The sequence below is a fragment of the Perissodus microlepis genome, chromosome 14 (genome assembly GCF_051167445.1).
Source record: "Perissodus microlepis isolate ML-2025 ecotype Zambia chromosome 14, ASM5116744v1, whole genome shotgun sequence".
Lineage (NCBI taxonomy): Eukaryota > Metazoa > Chordata > Actinopteri > Cichliformes > Cichlidae > Perissodus > Perissodus microlepis.
The window spans coordinates 8,429,053-8,451,774 of record NC_140474.1 but is presented as its reverse complement, the minus strand read 5'-3'; the positions used below and the strand labels follow the sequence as shown (position 1 = coordinate 8,451,774).

The following is a 22,722-nucleotide window of genomic DNA, read 5'->3' as shown; positions in this document are numbered from 1 at the left end:
CTATGGTTTTATGCTGCAACCTTTTCAGGTACAGTTTACAGTAAGGGATACACTGACAGGGATACATAAGTCACCTACCTACTGCACTTGTCAGTTAACCACACTTATTTAAGATGTTCATAAAGTCCAGTTAGACAGTTCAGTCATCCAGAATCAATGACTTTCCTGTTCAGTATATAAAGTATTTTATTGTAAAGACTAAACTCTAAAAATGTACAATTTACAAGGTGATCCCAGAGTTCAGTACATGACCTGAGTGTTAGTTCAGGTAATAATTATGTTTTATGGTTCTAAATGAACCATAGAATATGAAGGGAGATTAATAATATTTGAGTACAAAAATTATGTTTTCTTTAAATTTTAAACAATCCTATGCTTCAAAGCCCTTGGGAACAGTGTATTTTCTCTCCAAATGTGTAATAGACATTTCTTTTATATATAATGATAATTTAAGAATGTAAAATAAATCTTTGTCACTTTATTAAAAGTGTGACAAATGTGTTGGATAACCCCAAAGTTTAAAAATGAAAGTAAATGATTAAAAAAAGTACAAAACCAAATTTTGCTGGAGACTCTTTAAACATACTTTTAAGCGCCATGTTTTTTGGGGGGGGGGTTTCAGTACATAGTCATCAACTTTAAACATAATTTATGATTTTTATCTATTTTATTTTATAGCAATATTCTTTAAAGCTTCTACTTTGCATCAGATTGGGTTTCAGCTGCTAGTTGGCTCGAGCTGCCTCAACACTTTCGGTCACAAAGGAATAATTTCTTCCACTCTGATGAAACTTACACCAGCTGAGCAGCAAGCAGGGTAAAAATCGACTCTGAAAAGGCTAGATACACTATTTAGAAGGCTTACAAGGCCATGCCGCATTCTTCAGATGTGCACATGCAGCTTGCTCAGCTCTTGTTTACCCTCGCCAGGGTGCTATTACTTTCATATGGCCTGGGAAAAAAAAAAGACGAGTTGATGGAGAAACTAAGTGGTAGCTTGGTCTGCAATCGTGGCCATGGCGAGATTGTTTTCAGGTCATCAATGACTCGAATCATCTAGCTTCAGACTGCCTTTCTGCTCATTGGGCAAAATTGATTGTGTTCTTTAATCTTCTCCTTTATTCACAGAGGCTGTATTGATTAAAATACTGTAAGCTGTTGTTGCAGCCATCTGTAGCCACTAACAAAGATGTAATCGCTCAAAGCATCCAACTACCAATTTGTGCCAGTTTTCACTTCCTTTCAGAGAACTTTGCCAGGGAACTGTGAATTACTTTAACTGTGCATTTTCAGCATACACACTGTGCTGTGTGTGTGTGTGTAATTTTGTATGTGTATATAAAGGAAGGAGTACTGCAGTGCTGCTTGCACTCCAACTCAGTTTTGAAACATGCTAGTGGAATATTTACAGTTCACATCCTTATTACATTCACTCAGTTGGGAAGTTTTTTGGTGTTATTTGTACTAGAAAGATTAGACTTTCACACTTCACATCACGTATCTTAGTTTCCCGGGCGCATTATAATGCCTGAGAGAATATGTCTATGTTTTTTCGATAGGTATTGCAAAGCTTCTATTGCAAAATGAATTTGCTCTGTCAATAAATCACCATAGTGGCAAGTTGAGCAGAGAAGGTGTGGAGGAAGGGATCTTTCTCTTGAGCAAAAACAATGCACAGAGGAGAGCTTCTTTTTAATCATCACTATCAAAGCAGACAAGCAGACAGCAAAAGCAGAATTTTCCAGGCTCTTGGGCAGAATGAGGCAGCGTTTGAGGATCATGCTTAAACTCAGGAATGTCGCCTATGGGTAGATAAGGTGATTATTCAGCCAGCCAATTAGGGGGCTGTTTACATGTTTATCCCGTTGTCCTGTTTTTTTTTCCTTCCCTATAGTACCAATCTTTATAGCTACCAACCCTGCGATACACAATAATATGCACAGATGTTTACGGGTGTTTACATTATGCATGGAGAATCAGGGTAGACATGGTAGCTACTAAGTACTTTGCAAAAGTCTTGGGTCACCCCTCATTTTATATTTTGCTAGGAATCACTTACTATGTGTTAATAGACCTCTCTGCACTGAATCATACTTGTTATTCATCTCTGGCTCTCTTCCACAGCGTGTCTTTTATCCTGTCTTCCTTCTCTCACCCCAATCAGTCACGGTAGATGGCCCCGCCCCTCACTGAGCCTGGTTCTGCCGGAGGTTTCTTCCTATTAAAAGGGAGTTTTCCCTTCCCACTGTCGCCAAAGTGCTTGCTCATAGGGGGTCATATGGTTGTTGGGTTTTTCTCTGTATGCGTGATTGTAGTGTCTACCTTACAATATAAATTATATCATATTGTTGTGATTTGGCACTGTATAAATACAATTGAATTGATTTGAAAATGGGTTGAGTGGAGCATGGAAGTCAATATTTGGTAGGACCATCACCTCAAGGCAGCCTGAATATTCTTAGGCAAGCTTTCTTGCAATTTCTTTAAGTAGTCCTCAGGAATAGTTTAACAGGTTTCTATGACTTTCAAAGCTATTCTTTTAATGATGCCTGTCTTTTGTTCAGCTCTCTATCACAATGATCCAACACTGCTTTAACCTCCTATGACCTGGCGTCCACATATGTGGACATCACATTTTGGGTTATTTAGACCAAAATACTCAATTTTGCTTTACAAGGGCCTGATATCCACTTACGAGGACATTATACTGCTACTGTTCTATCAAAATTTTAAACGAATGTCCTCATATGTGGCTCTAATTTTTCTTAAAAACAAAAATAAGGTAAAAAAATAAAATAAAATCTGGTAATTCTTTGTTTTGACGTTCTTGGGCCCCAATCAGCCCAAATATCAAAGAGAAATTAAAAATGCATACCGTGGAAGAGTTCGGGTCTTAAGAGGTTAATGCAGAGATCTGGGGAGGCCAATCAGTGACTGTAGTATTCCATTGTGTGTTTTTGTATCCTGATATGATTGTATTAGCAGTGTATTTAGGATCATTATCATGCTAAAAAATGTAGCTGTTGCCAATCAGACACTTTGCAAATGATATTCCATGTTGGTTCAAACTCATTCCTGCATTTATAATTACATAGACTTTGACAAGACCTCAAACAGCTGAAACGCAGTCCCAAACCATGTTTTACAGATTGCTATAAATACTCACTGTTGTACCTCTCTTACAATCTCTTCTGTACTACTGATGATGATTTGAACCAAAAATTACAAATTTTGACTTATCACTTAAGACCTGTTGCCACTTCTGGCAACTTCTGTAGTTTGGCATACTTTAGCCTCTTTCCCATTATTCCCTTAAGAATGTTTTCTTGACAGCCACCCTTCCATTGAAACCATTTCTGATGACACTTCAGTGAAAAGTAGATGGATCAACTAAAAGGCCAGATGTATCTCTCAGGTCCTGTGTCAAATCTTAGCTGGATTTCTTTCCCCATTTCTGAAGGATATGGCTTTTAGAAACTGTTCATCTGCTGTAGACAGTTTTGTAGGCCTGCCTGTTCTTTTTGTTCTCTACTTGTCCAATGTCCTTTATTTTTTTCAAGGACGTGGACAAGTATGCTGTTTTCAGCGAGTGACACTTTAGGAATTACCTTGTTGGTGTAAAAAGAGCTATTTTATGCCTGTCAAACTATGTTGTCTTTGGCATTCAGATTCAGAGAAAAGGAATGAGCTGCAAGTGAAAAGGTGTCTAAAGATACAATTTAGTATTGGCCCTTTTTAAGTTATCTGTTATGTGTAGATACAACAGTGGTCCATCCCTTGAGTTAGGTACCCATTTGAATAATTCATCAGTTCAAGTAAGTCAACAAACAAAAACATCTTTCCACTGAAAATGATCAGGTGCAAGGTGTTCAAGAACACTTTAAAAACTTACAAGAAAGTTTGTCTTGTTGGAAGCAAAATATATAGAAATTAAGGGGGACTAAATTCTAAAGTATTGTATATTTTATTTATTCATGCATGTTTGCCAAAGTGCACTTTCTTTCATTTTTTAAATCTAGCTTTTAAAGTATTAAAATATTTTCTCTGACATTAATAACAGCCCTGCAACTGATCCTGACACCCATCCTTTTTTTTTTTTTTTTTTTGTCAAGTAACAACATGCTCATGTCAAGTAGTTTAAGAAAGAAAGGAGGAGTTTTCTAAAAGTCATGGAGGATTGATTCTGGCTCTTAACAATTTTAATATCACATCAGACGTTAGTTCTACATTTGCTTCAGCTGAAGGGCATAATTATGCATGCAATCATTTTAATGTTGTAGCATGTATTCCCTACAAAGGTGCCTATCTGCTGAAGTAAATACTGAAATGCTCACTAGAGCACATAGAAAGACTTGCATATTGTATTTCATCCACTATCCTTCCATATTTCTTTGTTTTAAAGAGCATGCAGATTTATTGATGACCAAGTTTAAGCAGCTGCAATAATTCAGCCCAAAAAAGTTTGAGTCATTTTGTACAAGGACAGCACAGAAGGAAGGTAAAGGATTATCCTCACGTTTCAACCATCCATGCATACACTACCTGCAGCTTTCCTCTTGACTATTTCTTTTAGGGCATCCAGACGCCTTAACGCCCACTCACATCCTGGGCCATCTGACCTCAGGATTTTGCATGATAAGGTGGGGCCAGGTTTCACAATGAGCTCATCCAAAACCCTGGCTGATTGGGACCCACACCCATTTTCACACCTTGGCTCAGGCGATTAGAGGATCATCAGGGGGTCCTTTTGTCCCTCTGTGGGGGGACACTCCCACTAGGTTTAAATCTGGGACTCCCCACCATTTGACCTTAGAACTGAAGAAGCTTCTCGGATGAGAGGTGAAACGTCTTCAAGCAACTTAAAGAAGTCCAGACGCTTTTCTTCGCAAGCTCCTTTGACTACGATGACCTGGATGACTGAGAACCTTCACAGACATATTTCTTTAAGGAAATCTGAGGTTTACTTTGCTGTCTCAGTGCAGTAAAACACAACATCTCCTCACTGTCTCTGATTCCTCACCTGATAAAGACTTAATGTCAGTGTACAAAAGAATAAAAGATAAAGTTTATCTTCCACATACAGTGTTTGTATACTAAAAAACAGAACTGGTTGCAATGTTCAGTACAGTATTTGTTAGCAAATTTAGACAAGTAGCCTCTTGTACATCTGCTAAATACCAAATTGAGGGAGCTCAACAACTTGGCTAACTCAGTGTTATTTAGATATATTTCAATGAGTCTGCGGTGATTTGCTGAGTACTTGACTTAAATCAGTCTTGTCTCTTGTCAAGTTGTAAAACAACAAAATGTGAACAAATCCTAGAGGAGGAGAGAGTATTTTTTATGATCTCTCGTGTATCTGTTGTCACTCATTTGGATCACTTTTTCTGATTAAATTCATTATTTATGCAGTGAATTAGATAAATTAGACTGTCAGGCTGGATGGTTGAGCCATGGCTGAATCGCTTCTCTATTTATGTTAATTTCAGGCAGCGTTCTCCTCGTGTATTTGGGCTCCGCACTGTCGCTGTGCTGTGCCGCGAGGAGGAGATGAATGCTGATGGATGTGAGGATTTCAATGAGTATAAACCAGCTGAGCACTGCTAAACCAAATCTGCACACCAAAAGCACTAGTGCTAAAACTCCTTCTGCACTTCTTAGGTCTTCAATCTCATAAGCTAGTTTCCCACTGCTATTGCGCCTTAACCTCAATCTTTGCCAGATACAAAATCAAGCTGGATTCAGATGCGGCTCAGTATGGAGGTCACGGACGGCTGGACCACAACACGGAGTTCTTCACACAGCCCGAGCCCTTTAATGGCCGCTCTAACTCCATCCAGGTAAATACCTACGGCATCACATTCTGTGACTTATAAAAGGTTATCTTTTGTTGAATGTCATTATATTTAAATGTAAAGTATTCTACAATTGAAAATCCAGGGCTGTTGTATTTTAGAGTCCACTCTCTACACCACTTTTCAAATAACCTATGCTGTATGACCATCCCATTCAGCTTACTATTAACATGCTTTTGAGGTTGTCTGTGTTGAAAAAGTGACAAAATTAAGCATTGCTCAAAAATGTCAGCGTGCATACTAAATCACTGTTGAGTGTGCTGTTGATGGACACCATTGTCCCACAATGCAGTGCACATATGTAGGCTAATGGAGAAGTTGCCCACAGCTGCAAAACATCAAAAGGAGTAGTGGGTGGTGATAAGAGAGCTCTACAAATAGAAATGAAGGATTAAAACTTTTGACAAACATTTTTCTTCCTTCTTGTTGTTACCAAATTAATTTAGCCTGTAGCAATACAAAGTCACTTGTCATAGTTCCTTTTATTAGAAAAGTATAACAAATATTATAAAAGTGCAATTTTGTTAAAATTGGGACTCTATGTGAAATGTGGGAAAGAGAAGAATGTGCTGATCATTTAAGCTCTATATGTGAAAGTCAATAGTGTAAAGCACGTTAAATAAAGAAGGGGGTGGGTGATATTTGGGCAGAAAGACTTCACTTCCTGAATTTCTTTATCTCCTCTCTATTATATCTTACTATAGTACACAAAATCTCTGTCTTTGTGTTTCTCAACTCTGACACAATCATGAGTTGAGCAACTAAACTTGGCACACAGGTACGTGTTAGGCCCATAAAGGTTTTTATCTTTATCAGGTGTTCTGACATCAGCAGTGGGCGTTGGGTGTTGCCTCACACCAACCACCAACAGGTTAAAATGGTGTTAAAATTTTTACCATATAAACAATTTACTAGCCCTTACATAATTACATTTTTTTTTGTAATGTGATTAAGTATATCAGTTTTTGTCATCACGAACATGCCACGCAATACTGGAGCATGGGTGTGTTCTAGTTATTAAAAGATCCAGAGACATATCTGTATTTAAGGGACAATGCTGAAAACCTGCACTGAATGTTTGAGATGTTTCGGCCCTCTTGAAAGTGGACACAGTTCTGTTATGGAAGTCAGTGCATGGGCTCAGGAAGATTTCTGATATCCATAGAACACAGTTTTATCACCACGTTCACAAATGGAAATTAAAAATCTACCATTTATCCACAATGGAAAAGTCCTATTACTACTAGCTAATTTTCACACTCTAGTACCGTGGTACACACACGGGGTGCAGGCCCCACTGTAGCCACTGCAGGTGGGGCAGAGGTGAAATGCATAAATCAAAACTAAGTTGAATGAATGTGTTTTGGGTTTTTTTTGCTTCTTTCGGGGGGAGAGTGGGGTTTCATACCAGCTTTCAAATACATTGAATTCATCTTGGATCCTTTTATAATTAAGGTTTGATTTAAAAACTAAGGTGTCAATGGCATGAGCTTTCTTCATCTTCTGAAGGGGTGTATGCACTGGGACATTGACAGCTCTAGAATGTCAAATGTCAGCTACTCCTAGAATGGTCATTGGGGTAAAATTGCTTTTGAGTGTTTGCAATAGTTTATAACATAAAAGTTATCATTAGGGTTTAAAAAAAAACAAAAAAACAAAGTGATATAAATTACCCGCATTGTTGGTGGTTTTTAGGTTCTCTTTCGGTTGCGTTTCTTTTTTTCCACATTCATCACATTTTGTTAATTGCTCACAAAATGTGTTGAAAAAGCTGTCTGTGTGTTCATGTTTGGTCCTTTTATGTTTTATGTTTAATTTCACAAATCATTTTAATTAGCCTGAAATGGGTTTTGTAGTGAGAGGATCTTTCGAAGCCTTTCTAATGAGGTTTAAGTGTGCTGGGATGAAAGAGGGCTGCTTGTTCTGGCAAAAAGCCATGGTCTCCCTGGTCTGGGACTCTCAGCTTAACAACAGCAGTATAATTTAGTATCTGGTTCATTAGGATTATTATTTTTTAATACAATATTTAATACAATATCAAGAAAATATATTACGACATTGAAAAACTGTGCCTCTACCAGGGGCTAGCTCCCATTGTTTGTGGCCTCCACAGTGCTACATTTTGTTTTGTGCATATCATATTTGGCTTCTATGCGTTCACTCCGCTCATGCTGGCAGTTATCCTGGAGTCATTGAACGTTATGTGAATCTGATATCTACAGCTCCTTTCACATTTCACAGCAAACAATGTGCATTATTCATGGCGCTAGAACTTACCTTTTCATGTGCACACCGCTTAAGCTTGCATGGCATCATGGAGGGGAGAAAAATATCTGGGAGAATGAAGCACTGGCCTTCCATCAGGAGGACTGCTTAAGGCTAATACCATGAAATAAGTCTGTCCTTGAAATATAGAAAGAAACACTGATATGCATTTTAAGCAGAGTGCTTGAGGATCTTCCTCTTGTTTACGTCCCCCCTTTTTTCCCAGTTTATTTATTTTTTTATTAAAATGCTGAAAGCCAATAAGATGTTTATTAATAAAGTCAGGAATGAATTAGTGAGGATCAGCGCAGATGGATTGCATGCTGCATCTTATGTTAATGATTTCAATTAATGCACAAGGACAGTGATGTCTCTGAGGTGGTCTGCGGACTCATCATCTCCTCCTGTTTTTGTTTTTCAGTGTGTTTATTAGATTAAACGTTTTGAGGCGGTACTTAAGTCGTTTCATTTGGTACCAGAGTTGACGTAGCACCTGATGAGGTGTTTGTGTATCTGAACTCAACTTGAACTTCTTCAGATCAATACTGAAAGTGTTGCAGTTAATGGATAGAGGATATTACTCTATATTAAGAGTTGGACGGCGCACTTTAATGCATCAAAAATGTGTTTGGCAAAGCTCACACTGCTATTAAGAGCATCAATTCAGCTTTATTTAAGATTCTGTCGACCCCAGTTTAAAAGCCTCTTCTTCTTTCATGCAGACACTGATCCTCCGTCGTATTAACTTAGGTTTCATCGGTTAAGGACGCAAATTCCACAATCTCTTAAATCTTTTCTAACTCTTATTAATTTAAACACTGCTGCTTCACCCACATCCCTCTTGGCCAAAATGTGAAGTTTAGTTAACAAGTCATCTGCTAATTTTGGCACCATCATAGATTAATGGGGAACTACAGGAAGTGAGAGGAATGGAGCCGACAGAGAGGGAGGAAGAAGGCAAGCGGGGACCCTTCTGTACATACTGTATATGCTTTATAGGCTCCTTCGTGGAGATTGCACAGCGAGACTGTAGTCTTGCATAAAGATGCTTTTCTCCTCCTCCTCCTCACACCTACCTGGTTATGACAAGAATAATCAGACAAGAGCCTCTGCGGGGGCTGCGAGAGGTGCCCACACCATCCATGTTTTATTTAACAACTTTTGCTTTCAAAGTCTGCACAAACTTCTTTTCTCCTGTCTTTTTAATGGGTCTGTCAGTTCTCCAGCTTCCTCGTTACAGTGTGATAATAAACTCTCATATCCTCCAAGAACGCATCACACCTCAGACTGAGAATGCACATAATTGGATTAAGCTAGCAGAGTCTTTTGCATCCTGGTAACATGTTAGGCTGTGGCAAGCCCCATGTGGCTGTAATACCCTGTGTTTACAAATCTGCTCCTGGACACTTGTCATCCAGCATCTTTTTAGCGCTTTCAGTCTTGTCTGAATTATTGAATTACTTACAAAAGTGACCCCTTTTGCATTTTCATCATATACTATATTTGCAAGTGATATGGTTATATGCCATCTTAATAAGATACACATGTTGGACCAAACTCATTAAGTGAAAAAAAAAAATGACCATGCATGCAAACAAACATTTTTAGGGAGAGCTTTACTGAAAGGTAATAGGAGATAAGCCATTTCTAGATGTGCTTTCCAATCTCTTTTGCTTCGGCACAAAGAAACAGGCAAGGACGACGACCAGAACCGTTAGCCAGGTTAAGTGCATTTCTTTCAAAACTGTGTAAGATTGCCATCACCTCACAACTGGCAGAAAACAGAGTCTACTCCACCCATGTACAGTCAGGATCAGAACCAGTCTTTATAGGAGAATTGTTTCCAAGAGGCTATTCCTCTGATGTGGAAACAAATAAATTTGCTTTGTCCACCAAAAGGCTAGAAAGTGCTCTAAAGGAGCAGTCCCTCAAGGAAACAGTGAAGCCTTTTGGCTTTTTGCAAACCAAAAATTTTGTGCAACAAGCAATACTGTGAAGGAAGTCTCTTACTGACTCTAAATTCATTCTGCAGACAGAATTTGGCAGCATCACAATAATGTCAGACAGAATCATAAAGAGCTACTTTTAGAGAAAAGACGGTACCCTGCAACGGCATGACCCACAGCACAGCTCTGATCTCAACTCATGAAAAGACATGGCACCTATATCCATCTCTATTTAGGACTTACTTGTCCTATACCATACATCTTGCATGAGTATAGATGAGTTTAGATGATAAACAAATACTCTCCATAGCGTTTTTACATTTTAAAAGCACCATCATGTAACAAGATTTTCTTTCACAAGCTCTTAAAACCTTTCCACAGTACTGTATGTTTAAACTGTGCATATTTAAATGGCACATATTTATCACTGAATATAAAAGTACTTCTTTGTTTCACATGTGGGACATCTTTAATGTTGTGTGTGCACCCGCGTGTGTGTGTTTGTATTCAGCTGTATTTAATTTTATCCACTATGTGAAAAGAGTGAATGTTAGAACAGCTTGCCATGAAGCTGAATAAAAAATGATTTTAAAAAATGCTTTGTTCTCCTTATGTGGATTTAAAAAAAAAAAAAAAAAAAAAATTGACACCCCGGTATCCTCGGCAGGGTTTTTATGGGAATTGCATACATCAAGAACTACTGCTGTTCAACATTTAGAGTTTATTCATTTAGCGAGGCAAATTTTAAATAGTCACAGAATAAAATGTCTCAGAGAGAGGAAGCTTATTTTAGGTGGCCCCCTTTGGGTACGTGTCACACATATAGTTTTGTTTGAGTGTTATAATGTCAAATATGTAATGCTAAGAAAGGCTGGTGAATAATTAGCTGCATCAGAACCTTTTGATAAACTTCATGTGCTTCAAAGGGGATGTCTTCTTTGACAGCTTCACAAAAAGAAATTAAGCTGAAATGAAAAAGAAAGTAAGAGAAAATAGCGAGCTTGTGGCAAATGATCAAAAGATGTACATTTCCATCAGTGAGATCTAACACCTGATGCTGATGAGCATGAAGTGTGAACTAACAGACAAAAACTGTGACATGACATAAGGGCACCCACTTAACACTTTTACATATATATAAACTTTAAAGACAAGCTCACACTAGTACACTTTGGTCAGTATATTTTTCTGAACTGTACCATTGAATATGTACTTTGAGACCAGACTCGAACATATTACATGAACTGTGGAGGAATTTCAGCCATCTTTACTCACAGCCATGTGTATAAAAACCTTAACCCTAAGTATCACTGGCAGCTTATCTAATCAGCCAATCACATGGCAGTAACTCGGTGGATTTAGGCATGTAGACACGTTTATTGTGGCCTGCTGAGGTTCAGAAAGGTATTGTAAGTAACTTTGAGTGTGACATGGTTGTTGGTGCCTGACGTGCTGGTCTGAGTATTTCAGAAACTGCTGATCTACCACACAATCATCTCCAGGGTTTACAGAGAATGGCTTGAAAACAGAAAATATCCAGTAAGCAGCAGTTCTCTGCGTGCAAATGCCTTGTGGATGTCAGGGGTCAGAAAAGAATGGTCTATCAGGCTGATAAGAAGGAAACAGTAGTTCGCATAATCAGGCCCACTTTTCACAATTTAGCACTGTTTGCATCCACTAGTACCAACTAAGCACAGTTTAAACACTCCAGCCTACCTAAGTGTTGTTGCTGATCATGTCCATTACTTTATGACTGGTTTAAACTGGTTTCTTGAATGTGAAAATCAGTTCATTGTACTCAAATTGCACTTGAAAGTCACCAGATCTCAATCCAATAGAGCATCTTTGGTATTTGGCGAAACAAGAGATTCACATACTGTAATGGAGGTGCAGCAACTGTGTGATGCTTCTCAAAATTAACTAAGTGGCCAGTGAGTCTAGTGAGTGTGTGGTGGACAATTCATTCAAAGATTGTTTCAAGCAAATAGTTTGGCCTGCTTTTTGATATTTCAGGTAAAGGTTCTAGAGATTATCCAACGTGTGTCATTTATTTTTATTGTTATTATTATTAATCCTTTGTTTGCCCAGGTAAAAATCTCATTGAGATTTAAATCTCACATCCAGGAGACACCTGGCATATTTTTAATCTAATAATAAGAGCCTTTCAGGTTGCAATTGTTTTGGAAATTCTAATAATATAAAATAATACAAAAGCACAAAAAACCAGAGAGAGCTTTTTTTTTTTTCTTTTTTTTAACAGAGGCTTTTTGTTACTGGAAATTTTAGGAATGTAAGCTCTATGATCAAAAGGATTATATTTAATTATGAGCAACAATATATATTTTTTTAAAAAAGTGATGATCTTTGAAGTACTAAAAATCAATACCACAGTCTTTCAGAAATGATGCTGCTTACTGTGAGGCTCGGCTGAAAATATTCTTTTGAAAATAATGGCCTGCAAAATCGTGTCTCAGCTGAAAACGAATCAGGTATAGTTCTTTAGGTCTTAGTTTCAATTAACCATCCAAGTCAGGTTTGTTTTGTTATCCTGTCAGATCCTTAGACTTTGCCTGAAGTACAACCAACATGTACACAAGTGTTTACAGGGAGCTGATACTTGTTAAGTGAGTAAAGTGAGCCAAACAGAGACATGTCTGGAGAGTTAAAGTGCACAGAGAGCCTATAGTCAGGCAGTGCTCTAGCCTAGGTGCTGGGGTCTGGACACAGGGTGGATGATATGTTCCTGCCAAGCAGCTAATGAATCCTTTATCGGTGTGTTTGAACATTGATCAGATTTAGTATTAGCCCAAAGGCTGCATTCAGTTCTGCAAGGGAGTATAAAATCCAAATTCTCATATGTGAGCTTGGTGTAAGGCAATACAAGAGAGTTCATGATACAGAAGAAGTCAAGAAAGGACAAACAGCTTAGCTGTTTTTCCTACTAATACAATATTTCACAAACGGTGTATTGTGTCCTATTGTGTACCACTTTGTCCTTTTCATCACATTTTGTTTTTAACCCCTATTGTTAATACCTACAATAAATTATCAAATTAGTTATTGCATTACAGTAACCATTCCCTGATCTGGCAACAACTGCTGACTACAGCAGCGACTTTGTGGTTGTGATTCTAAGATGTGTGTTGCACATGTGGTCATATTGGAAATCCTATACATTGCTGCAATGATCTGCAACTTGCGGAAATATTGCATGTGTCGTTATTAGTTTTTATTTTTACGTGATTTTAAGTTTTTCTTTTCATTGCAGTTGAGTTCAGTTGAGTTTCAGCTAATTTCCTGAGTGGGTTTGCTCATTTAGGACCATTTTTAGCTCATCCAGCAAAGAACGATGAGCTCATGCCACGGTGAGGCATCCATCCACAATTCACAAGAATCAATACTCCTCCTCATTGTGCGGAAGTTTTATTGAAACTTACACATCTAATGGATCTTCACCTAAATTGTGCTCATGGTCAAGGTCAGATTTGTCATTTTTATGGCCACTTGTCATGGGTTCACATATTTTCATGCTTTTTATGTCCATGGTTACTACTGACCATGCAATGATAATACTCCCGAAAAAGGTTTCAATTGATGGTGAATGAGATTAATTTGTATTGGATATGGCCGTTGGCGATCCTATTTAAATTCTTAGTGGATTTTAATTCTCATTAGTTTGTGTAATACAAACAAACAGTGACATTCACAGACATTCTGGTTATTGTTTGAAAATATTTCATGTTTAGTTTTTATCAGTTTTGGTCTTAGTTGTAGTTTTCCTAATTATTTTAATATGGAGGATATTTGTTAGGGTGTATTATTCAGAGGTTTAAATGTGTACCAATACAAAGACAACACATGTTGAAGGTCACTCAGATACAAACCAAAGCCTAATCACACTGGTTGTGGTAACAAATTTGATCACACTGACAAAGACTAAATATGTTTCCAGTAATTTTCACAATGTTTTAGCTAATTACGTGAGTACTTGATAACAGTTTTCCTTTTTCACAAATTCTAATTTGTTTGTTTTATCTCACTGTTATTAAATTGTGTTTTTTCACAACTAGTTTTATTAATAACCAAATTACCTTGATTGGCAAATGCTATAACGTCAAATAACGCAAACTTGATTTTGTCCTAAAAAAAAAAAAAAGGTTCTGCTTCCATGGACAGGGTTTCATCCCATTTTGTACCTAGTAGTTTAGTTCAGCTGGCCCTGTGTTTGATGAGATAGAAATATAGATATAAATGAATAAGTCAGGAGCTATGTATATATACTGTAAAGGGAATTATTTTTCACAATCTAGTCTCTCAGTGTTAGTGGATGGGTTCAAAACAGTATGTCAAGTATGTATGTGCCTAACGTTGCAAGGAGTAATATGTTAATTAGAATGTCTTCCACTAATTGCTGTGCCAACACTTGAGTGTATCTGCTGGTCCTTTTTTCACAGATTAATTTATAATTTGTCACTATTTCTGTCTGTTTGGTGGAAATAAAAGCTGTTGACATATTCCAGGTTAGACGCAGTGGTAGCTTTTGTCTAAACAGGTGCAGTGATTCATTCTGCCTTTCCTTCTCTCTGCGGTGCTTCTATATGGAGACTCTCCCACTGTGACTGTTTAATTAGTCACCAATGTCTGTGTCAATGTTTCAGCGCCAGGCTGTATGACTCCCTCTGTGACAAACTGTTGCCAGAGAAGCACATCCACAGTAAGCTTAGATCCACTGATGCTGAGGGGCGACTTGAAGAGTTCAGGGAGTGATTGAATTGTTTACAGCTCTGCTGGCTTTTTTCGTTTTCTGTTGGGAAATATAGCATCATTTATGCCCGCTTGGCTTTTCCTTTGGCATAAATCTGAAATGACTAATGGTACACAGCAGCTTCCTGCTGCCAAATGACACTGTGAGTATCAAAAGGATTGATCAAACACTTTATTAGCTACTTTTTGAACTATATATGTGTATGTATATACATAAGGAATGTGACATGCCACATTTTTTTCTGTTTGTTGTTTTTCCCTGACTTTTTCTTCTTTACCCCAATGAACTCAAAGATTCTTTTGAAATTACATTATATCTTTACAGAATCACACATTTCCAAATGATTCACAGTCCAGTGTTTAGAGATGATGATGAAGCTCACAGCTACTGCATTGATTAGAGAGTTCAGAAATTAAAACTAGGAGCGTGCCTCCACTTCTGGCAGGTTTACTCATTTGCAGATTGTTCAGTTCACTGAACATGCTTTGAATAGAATGCAAATTTAATTATATGTTTTTAGACAGATGAAGTCCACCACTTCATGGAGATATGTTTTAAGAAGTTGAAGAAACCTCTCCTCATTGCAGATATGCTGACACCACTGCCACCCAGAGGTCTTTGTGCAGTTGCAATTCTGTCACACTTTAAATATTCTTAAAATATATTATCCTCCGAGTAGTCTTAGACCACCTTTCCCCTTATATATCATTTTAAAATTGCATGTTATCCTCCTTGCATTTCTTTTTTTCTCTATCCTACTCGTCTTTTTTAGCCATTATGTCATCCTTGATTTTGAGAGGTTACCATGTCCAGTCATGATTTCTCCCTCCTGAAAAGGATAAAACTTAAGACTCATTAATCTTCAAAATTGATGATCTTATATCAGTTATATCAATGTAGTCTTTGTAGTGCTTGAAAAAAAGGCGAAAAGACTTTAATTTGTGAAGTTGTTTCGCCTCTCATGCAAGAAGCTTCTTTAGTTCTTAAACACTGTGAGCCCATCCCATGGTAGTTCGATCCCAAGATACTGAACCCAGAGTTATTCCTGATGCATGCAATGGTGTTAGAAAGCAAAAAATGCTTGTGTAAATGAGCGAATAACATGTTGTATAAAGTGCTTTTAGTGCTCAAGTAGAGTAGAAACGCCATATAAGAATCAGTCCGTTAACCATTTAAACAACTGACAGAGTGCCAGATATTTAACCCCTAGTGGCGGTTGTCCCTTTGGAGGTGATTGTGTGAGTCCCCACATGGGAATAGTCCATTCTTGTGCTCATGTGCTGACTCACATAATTAATAGCGGGTCAAAAACCCTCAGGGCATTTGTTTTAGAACTAGAGAAGCCTCTTGGATGAGAGGCAAAATGTCTCATGAACCTAAAGAAGTCCAGCTGCCTTCTTTCAAACACGCACGAATACCGTGACCTGGATGACTGAGACACCTTGTTAACATCATTAATCTTCAATTGTCATCTCACTTTTCTCCCCACTTTCTCCCCTGCCACTGTGTCTCTCTTTCTCTCTCAGGTCTACATCCCCTGCAGAACAGCTATTGTCTTGGCCAACGAGGAGATAGATTACTGTTATTAGAGGATGATTGTCTCCACAGAGATCGGGATTGAGAATGGATTCCAAACTCTGACTGAGTGTTAACAATCACCTTCATCTTAATGTCAACCTTGTACACCACCCAAACCTACTTTTTTGTGTTCGAGCCTTTTTTCTAAATGGAGGGAAAAAGCATTGCCGAGCTGTGTGCTTTCAAATACCATCTGCAACCTAAGATGCTGTGTAACTCCATTTACCACAGATTGGTCCATTTGGGAAGTGTCCAACCTAACCAGCAGCTAGATGCTAAAACTCCAAACCCTGCCGAGTCCATCCACCACTAGCCAGCAGCCATTTATAGGTACTCCTGCATTTGGCATGGCATCTGAAATACATGACCGGCAACTGTGGCAGAGGAAAGTGGTACCATAAAACCAGCATTCATTTATTCAAAGATAATACAAGCTCAGGAATGTTAGGCATGTTTAAATACAGCATACAAGGTTTATTATTTTGTATTTAAATATAAATAACATTGTAGTTTCACAGAGATGGCAAGCACTACAGTATTACTAGCATTTAAAATCAAAATATGCAGGTAGGCTGTTTAATCACTGGTGATGTGTCTTTGTTAATTTGCATTGCGGGACATTATAGGTGTAAAATGTATTGTAATTTGCACAAAGTATTAAACTGATTTGAATTACTGTACTTTTTAATGAGTATCTAAAACAGTTGTGTTGTAATGTTTGAATTTATGCAGCTACCGGGAGCATTTAAGTGGTTATTTATGGTTCAGTTATTAAGCCAGTAATTTGCAGCTAAAGCACTGATAAAATCACTTAATTTGGAGTGTTCACAGTGTGTTGCATAATACACAAGCAACATTTGGCTGAATTAGGCTGTTTTTACCCACTTTGTGTAAAGTATTGCATAGTTTTCTCCCACACTAGATCGCATTAGAGTAGTTTATGAATTTTATGTTACACTGTGCTACAATCAACAAGAAGAACTAAACTACTGAAGACCAGTGTGTCCTTTTGTGTTAGAAAAGACAAGGATGACTAACACACTTGACTACTAGGATATGATTTATGTGCACCGTGTTCATTAGGGATTCCCCTGGGAATATTCCAAAAAAACACCGAAACGGCCTAAATTCACGCAGAGCGCCACACGTGCCTCCTCCAATTAGCAGTAACTTTTGTGACTTTAGTCTCAACACAGTTGATGATTGAACATTTCAAAGAGCAGCCACAGTCCTCATTCTGTGTTATAGAATCCATCACAGTACCTATGTGAGGAGGTTATTAATTAGCTAAAACATCCTACCGTCATAATAGGTGACTGCTGAACTCGTCTGCAAAATGTCATAATGCGTTTTACAAATGAGTGATATTTGGTCTGCTTCGAGTCTTTACGTTGTCTTGTTTTTCATCCTCCTGAAAGTTGGCATATCATCATCATCACTTTCTAAATGTTTTATCAAATCAGCACAAGTAAAAAGGGAAACGAGATTGTTATGTGCATCTCAGATAAAGCTCAGAGGTTGTGCCATCCTCATCTAGAGCATTATTTCAGATTCTGAGTCATTTAACCACCTATTGTAGCTTATGGCAGGTTTTGATCTGTGTCCCGTGCAGCTGGGAGAAAAAAAAAACCACATTAATTTTCAGGACCACCCGTCTGTGTGCAGCCAAAAGTGTCATGAACATGTCATTTCTTTTTTGTCTAAAAGCAAATGCGTTCAAAAAGGCCTTTTCTCTGTCTTTCAAGGAGCACAGAGACGATCACTCTGCATATATTCTAGGCAACGAGGTTGTGAGACTAAATTGGAGGGTATAATCATCCCTCATCTGACCCAATGTCATTGTCATTTTAGCACTGCCAAAATGAATTGTCTGCAGTTGTTCTCAAAAGTAAAATTGATATCTGATATACTGTAACAATTTCAGCATATTTCTTTCATTATTGCTAATGATAATAAATCAGTCCCTGTCAAACCACGAGAATGTGAATGAACTCACTTTGCTCTCTGACTACTGATACGGTCCTATTGCGCAGTTGGGGAAATGTGGAGGATTCCACAGCAGTATATTGTAATGGTACTTTGTAACCTGATGCAACAAATGTGCAGTGTGGTCTTGGTAGTGTGGGAGGTCATCGTGATATTAAATGTAATTTTAAAATGCTAAAAGTTGATCTACTAATTATGTACAAAACTGCCCATACTTAATAATTTTTCTTAGTCTTCCACCTAAATCAATTTAAAATGGAATTATTGTAGCTTCCAGACACATTTCTTTTCATTTTTTCTTTGTATTACTGCTTTGTATTTGGACATAATTTGAAGGTAAGTCAAGTCCCAAAATGACTAGTACCTCCCACAAATTTGTACATTTTTATATTTGCAAGTTGATACCTCACTTCTCTTCACGTTGGTCAACAAACTATGGGATTTATAATACTAGTCCCAAACTAAATAAATAACTGTCTTTTTTGAGAGCAGCTACAAACCTGGATTGTGTGTGTACTTGATACTGGAAAACAACAAAGGAAGGAATCTACTTCTCACTCTGCGCTGCAGAACATAAAGTTTCCATTTCCATTTGGTGACTAGGGGAGCTGTGAAATCTTGTTACATGACTATACAGAGCAATCACCTCAGTGATTCCCACAACATGATGTAAGGGGGATGAAAGACATCTCATCAGACAATAATACTTCAATTTCCATTTCCTAGGCATCTGCAGTTTGTGCTACTTACACCAGATTATGTGTCTTTGTGCGTCGGTATTGATACAAGCAGTAGCTTCTTATTAGCAGCTGCACCATGAAAAGCAGTTTGGGAAGATCACAATGTGGCTTTTATTGAGGCTTTTTCACAAAGGTACTGATTCAATTATGTGGTTATTTTTGAGGCATGCGTTTTCTGGGTGTTCTCTCTGGTATTTCTGCAATTGGCTTTCTACCCCGCACATGTTGAGCCTGTCTGTCTGAGCAGCTCGCTGGTTTTGGATTCATGTTTTGAACCTGCCCGACATGTCCCATGCAGCTTTTCTGTCTCCAGTAAATTGCCAAACATAATAAGCTTTTCCTTTCTTTTCATTTTATAGTGGATGGCTTTCATAATGCTATACAATAGAATATAATAATCATGCTGATTTCAAATAACAGAAAAATGCTTTATAGACTAATGCTGCGGCACAACAAATTATGGCCTCAGGTTTGTACTGAACCCATCCTGTCATTCCACACATGAGCACTGAATTTTACAAGTGACATCAAGTTCATTCGTATATATGACTGCTACAAAATATACGTTTTTTTCCCGTCATGAGAACGTTTCACAAATAAACCTTGCACCAATTTGTCTTCTTGCATTTATTAGTGGTTCACAAGACATGGATGTGTGACATTGGCTTGCACAAGGAGGGACTGCCTCAAAGCTATTGAACCAATTAGCCAGTATTTCGTGTTAGCAAGGAATATCTAGTTTAAAGCGATGATATATGAACGGAAGATGTTATTAAATGGCTTAATCAAAGAGCTTTGCCATTGCTTTCTTCACCTTTGAATGACAAAAGTGTTCAACACTAGGCAAACCGCTACCTGAGAATTATGCCAGTGAGTTGTATCATATTTGATTTGATAGTTTCTTAAATCAGCACGATCAATATTGTATGTCTTAAGGAAGCTGTTGCATGACACGCTTTCTGCCCTCTAGTGAATGATCTGTGCACTACAGGCAGGAACTGGATGCCACATGCAAAATGGCTGCTGTCAGGTTTGTTTTATTTTTTGTTTTATTTTGTGTTTGAAGTTATCCAATAATATCTGGACAAAAATTCAAATATATGTTTCTGCTGTACTGGGGCAACTTAAAATTGCTTAATATTTTATACCTTATTTCATAGCTCATTAGTGCATAAAAATGTGCCCAGCAAATCAATTTTGGTTATTTAATTCCTGTTTATTGTGACCGAATTTGAGTGTTGCAGTAGTCCCCGACTAAATAGAAATAGAAACGCCATGTGATGCTCCTCCCTATCCTGTTGCATCCATGTTGTATTCCTTATAATAATATTTTTAAAGAGAATGGAAATTGAGATATTTTTGTGTTTTTTATCTATAAAAATTCCTCTTCAGTTATTTATTTACCTCAAGGCAAAATTAAAAGTTTGTGAAAAGTTCCTGTCGGAGGGGGAAAAGAAGCAAATATTACAAGTGTCGTGAATGCAGTAAAGGAGATTTGTTTTCTGCAGCAAACTTTGCCTTGTTTGATGTGCCAGTCTTTCCAGAGCGCGTCCACGCCCTCTGGAGAATTCTTGAAGGCCATCTCTTCAAGCCTTGTCAGGTTTGATCAACTGAAAAACAAACAAAACTTGAACCTACGCTGATTTTGTTGTTCTTCTGTGAACAAATTACACAATTAATGTAGAAATATCGGCGGATATATATATTTTTTTATTTCTAAAAATGAATAATGAATCTGAATATTTAACATATTCGTTATGACTAGTGAAGTTCAGCGTTTCCATCCTGAAAATGTGAAACAGTCGAGATCTTTGCTGCTTTTGTTCTCACCCTTGTTTTTGAAGAGAGCGTGGCTTTTAGGAACAATCGCCTCCTGTGGGTTTGAACACCTGTGGCACACAGTATGAGACCTGATCCCATTTAGACCAGCTAAGAGCCTTCCACAATCAAACGTGCTAGTATATGGGGGTGAAAGGCTTATTTTTTCCATTTGAGTCATTTAACATTTAACAATGACAGATCATCAAGATTTAATGACTTTCTGAATTTTAGTTCAAGAGTCTAAGAAAAGAGCTAAATCAACGTTTGCAGTTGCTCCGTGTCTGTCCATGTGTTAGGCTGATTACATGTTTCAGAGCCAGGAGGCTACAGAATCCAGAGACTCTTCTAACCCCTTATTTTAAAGACAAGTTGCAGCCATGGACAATATAAATTTTTATACTGTCTGGTAATGGCCACTATAGGATGAAGAAGATTTTACCTCCTTCTGATGATCTTAGCAGCATTTCCCGCTTTCTTGAAAGCCCTTGCTTTATGTTGTACACCCTGAACCTGGTCATACTTTCCCACTGCAGTTCTTGTTTGGATTGGGAAACAGGAAATCAGGATATAGGTCAAATTTCTTCTGCATTGTGCCAAACAAAAATTTTTCTAAAAAGATTATTTTAGACTAATGTATTAATGGGTATTGATTGTTTGCCTTTCCCCCCCCCTTTTTTTTATATCGTGGCTCAGATATAATAGTAATGCACAAAGGATCCAAACGGGTGCTATTGGAGTTAGCGTTATCTTTTTTAAGTAAGATCAAGATATTTCTGTACCGAAAGCTTAAAGACGTGATTGATATCCATTTGTATTATCTAACTCTTGGCAAGAGAGCAAACCAGTGAATTTGAAGCGGCCCTCAAATGTCACTATCAAATGCTTGAAAAGGAAGGATCCGATGCCTCCTGGGTCAAACTGATTTGCATCTTTGCTTTTAATGTGACTGATATGATTGTAAAATCTTGGTGGAGCCCTCTGGCATGAGCAAGGGAGAGGGGAATATCAATGCGTGTGATGGGACTGTTGTCAGGCCCAGCAGAGAATAACAGAAAATCCGCTCAGTTTTTCATCTTTATGCAGAACGCTGACAGTGACTGGCTCCAACGCAGATCTTTGGGACCCAAAGTGCCACTCGTTTTCGATTGAAGAAAGTAATTAACTACATTCTCCTGGTATCTCATGTCTATTCAATCCTCATTAAACAGCTTGAATGAAAACCATCAGTGCTCAAGCTCCTGATAACCACAGCTGGGAAACACTGGCCTATAGCAACAAACTGATTTTAATACAGATTCCAGAAGACCCTGTTTATTAACGTGGTTAAGATAAGAGGTTTGATTAATCCTGAAGAAAGGGACAAACCTTGTATCTAAAAGGAGTGAAAGGCCATGATAGCAGGTTGACTAAGTATTTCTTTTGAGGCAATTCCCCCTCAGTTTCCAAAAAGAACTGCATTGCTTTAAAATCGCCCAAGACCACCTACTCCCATTTATCAAGGGCAGCTACAATTGGCCCACAGGGTGAGCAGCAGTCAACCATAAATCTAGAAATGTCAGATAAGCCAGTATATAGAGCACTTCTCCTACCAATTATGTTTTAGAGAGGTTTGCTACATGCAGTAGTTATAGTCAAAGCAAAGGAGGGAGTCTTAAAGCAGCTTGATTTATCAACTGATCTCAAAAACTTCTGCTGCTATTACCAGCAGGACTCCCTAAAAGATGACTGCTCTTCTTGAAAGCTCTGTGTCCCAGGGTGGTGCAGAT

General features: G+C 37.9%; 1 protein-coding gene across 1 annotated transcript in view; it reads left to right on the top strand.

Moving 5' to 3' along the window:
* gbe1b (glucan (1,4-alpha-), branching enzyme 1b) overlaps positions 1 to 18,390 on the top strand; it is a 94,538-nt gene extending 76,148 nt beyond the window's left edge. Inside the window, exons 15-16 of the mRNA XM_084949986.1 lie at positions 5,723 to 5,840; positions 16,358 to 18,390. Coding sequence (XP_084806112.1) covers positions 5,723 to 5,840; positions 16,358 to 16,420 — 181 coding nt within the window. The 3' untranslated portion in view covers positions 16,421 to 18,390. The remainder of the gene's footprint in view (positions 1 to 5,722; positions 5,841 to 16,357) is intronic.
* Positions 18,391 to 22,722: the final 4,332 nt, after the last annotated feature.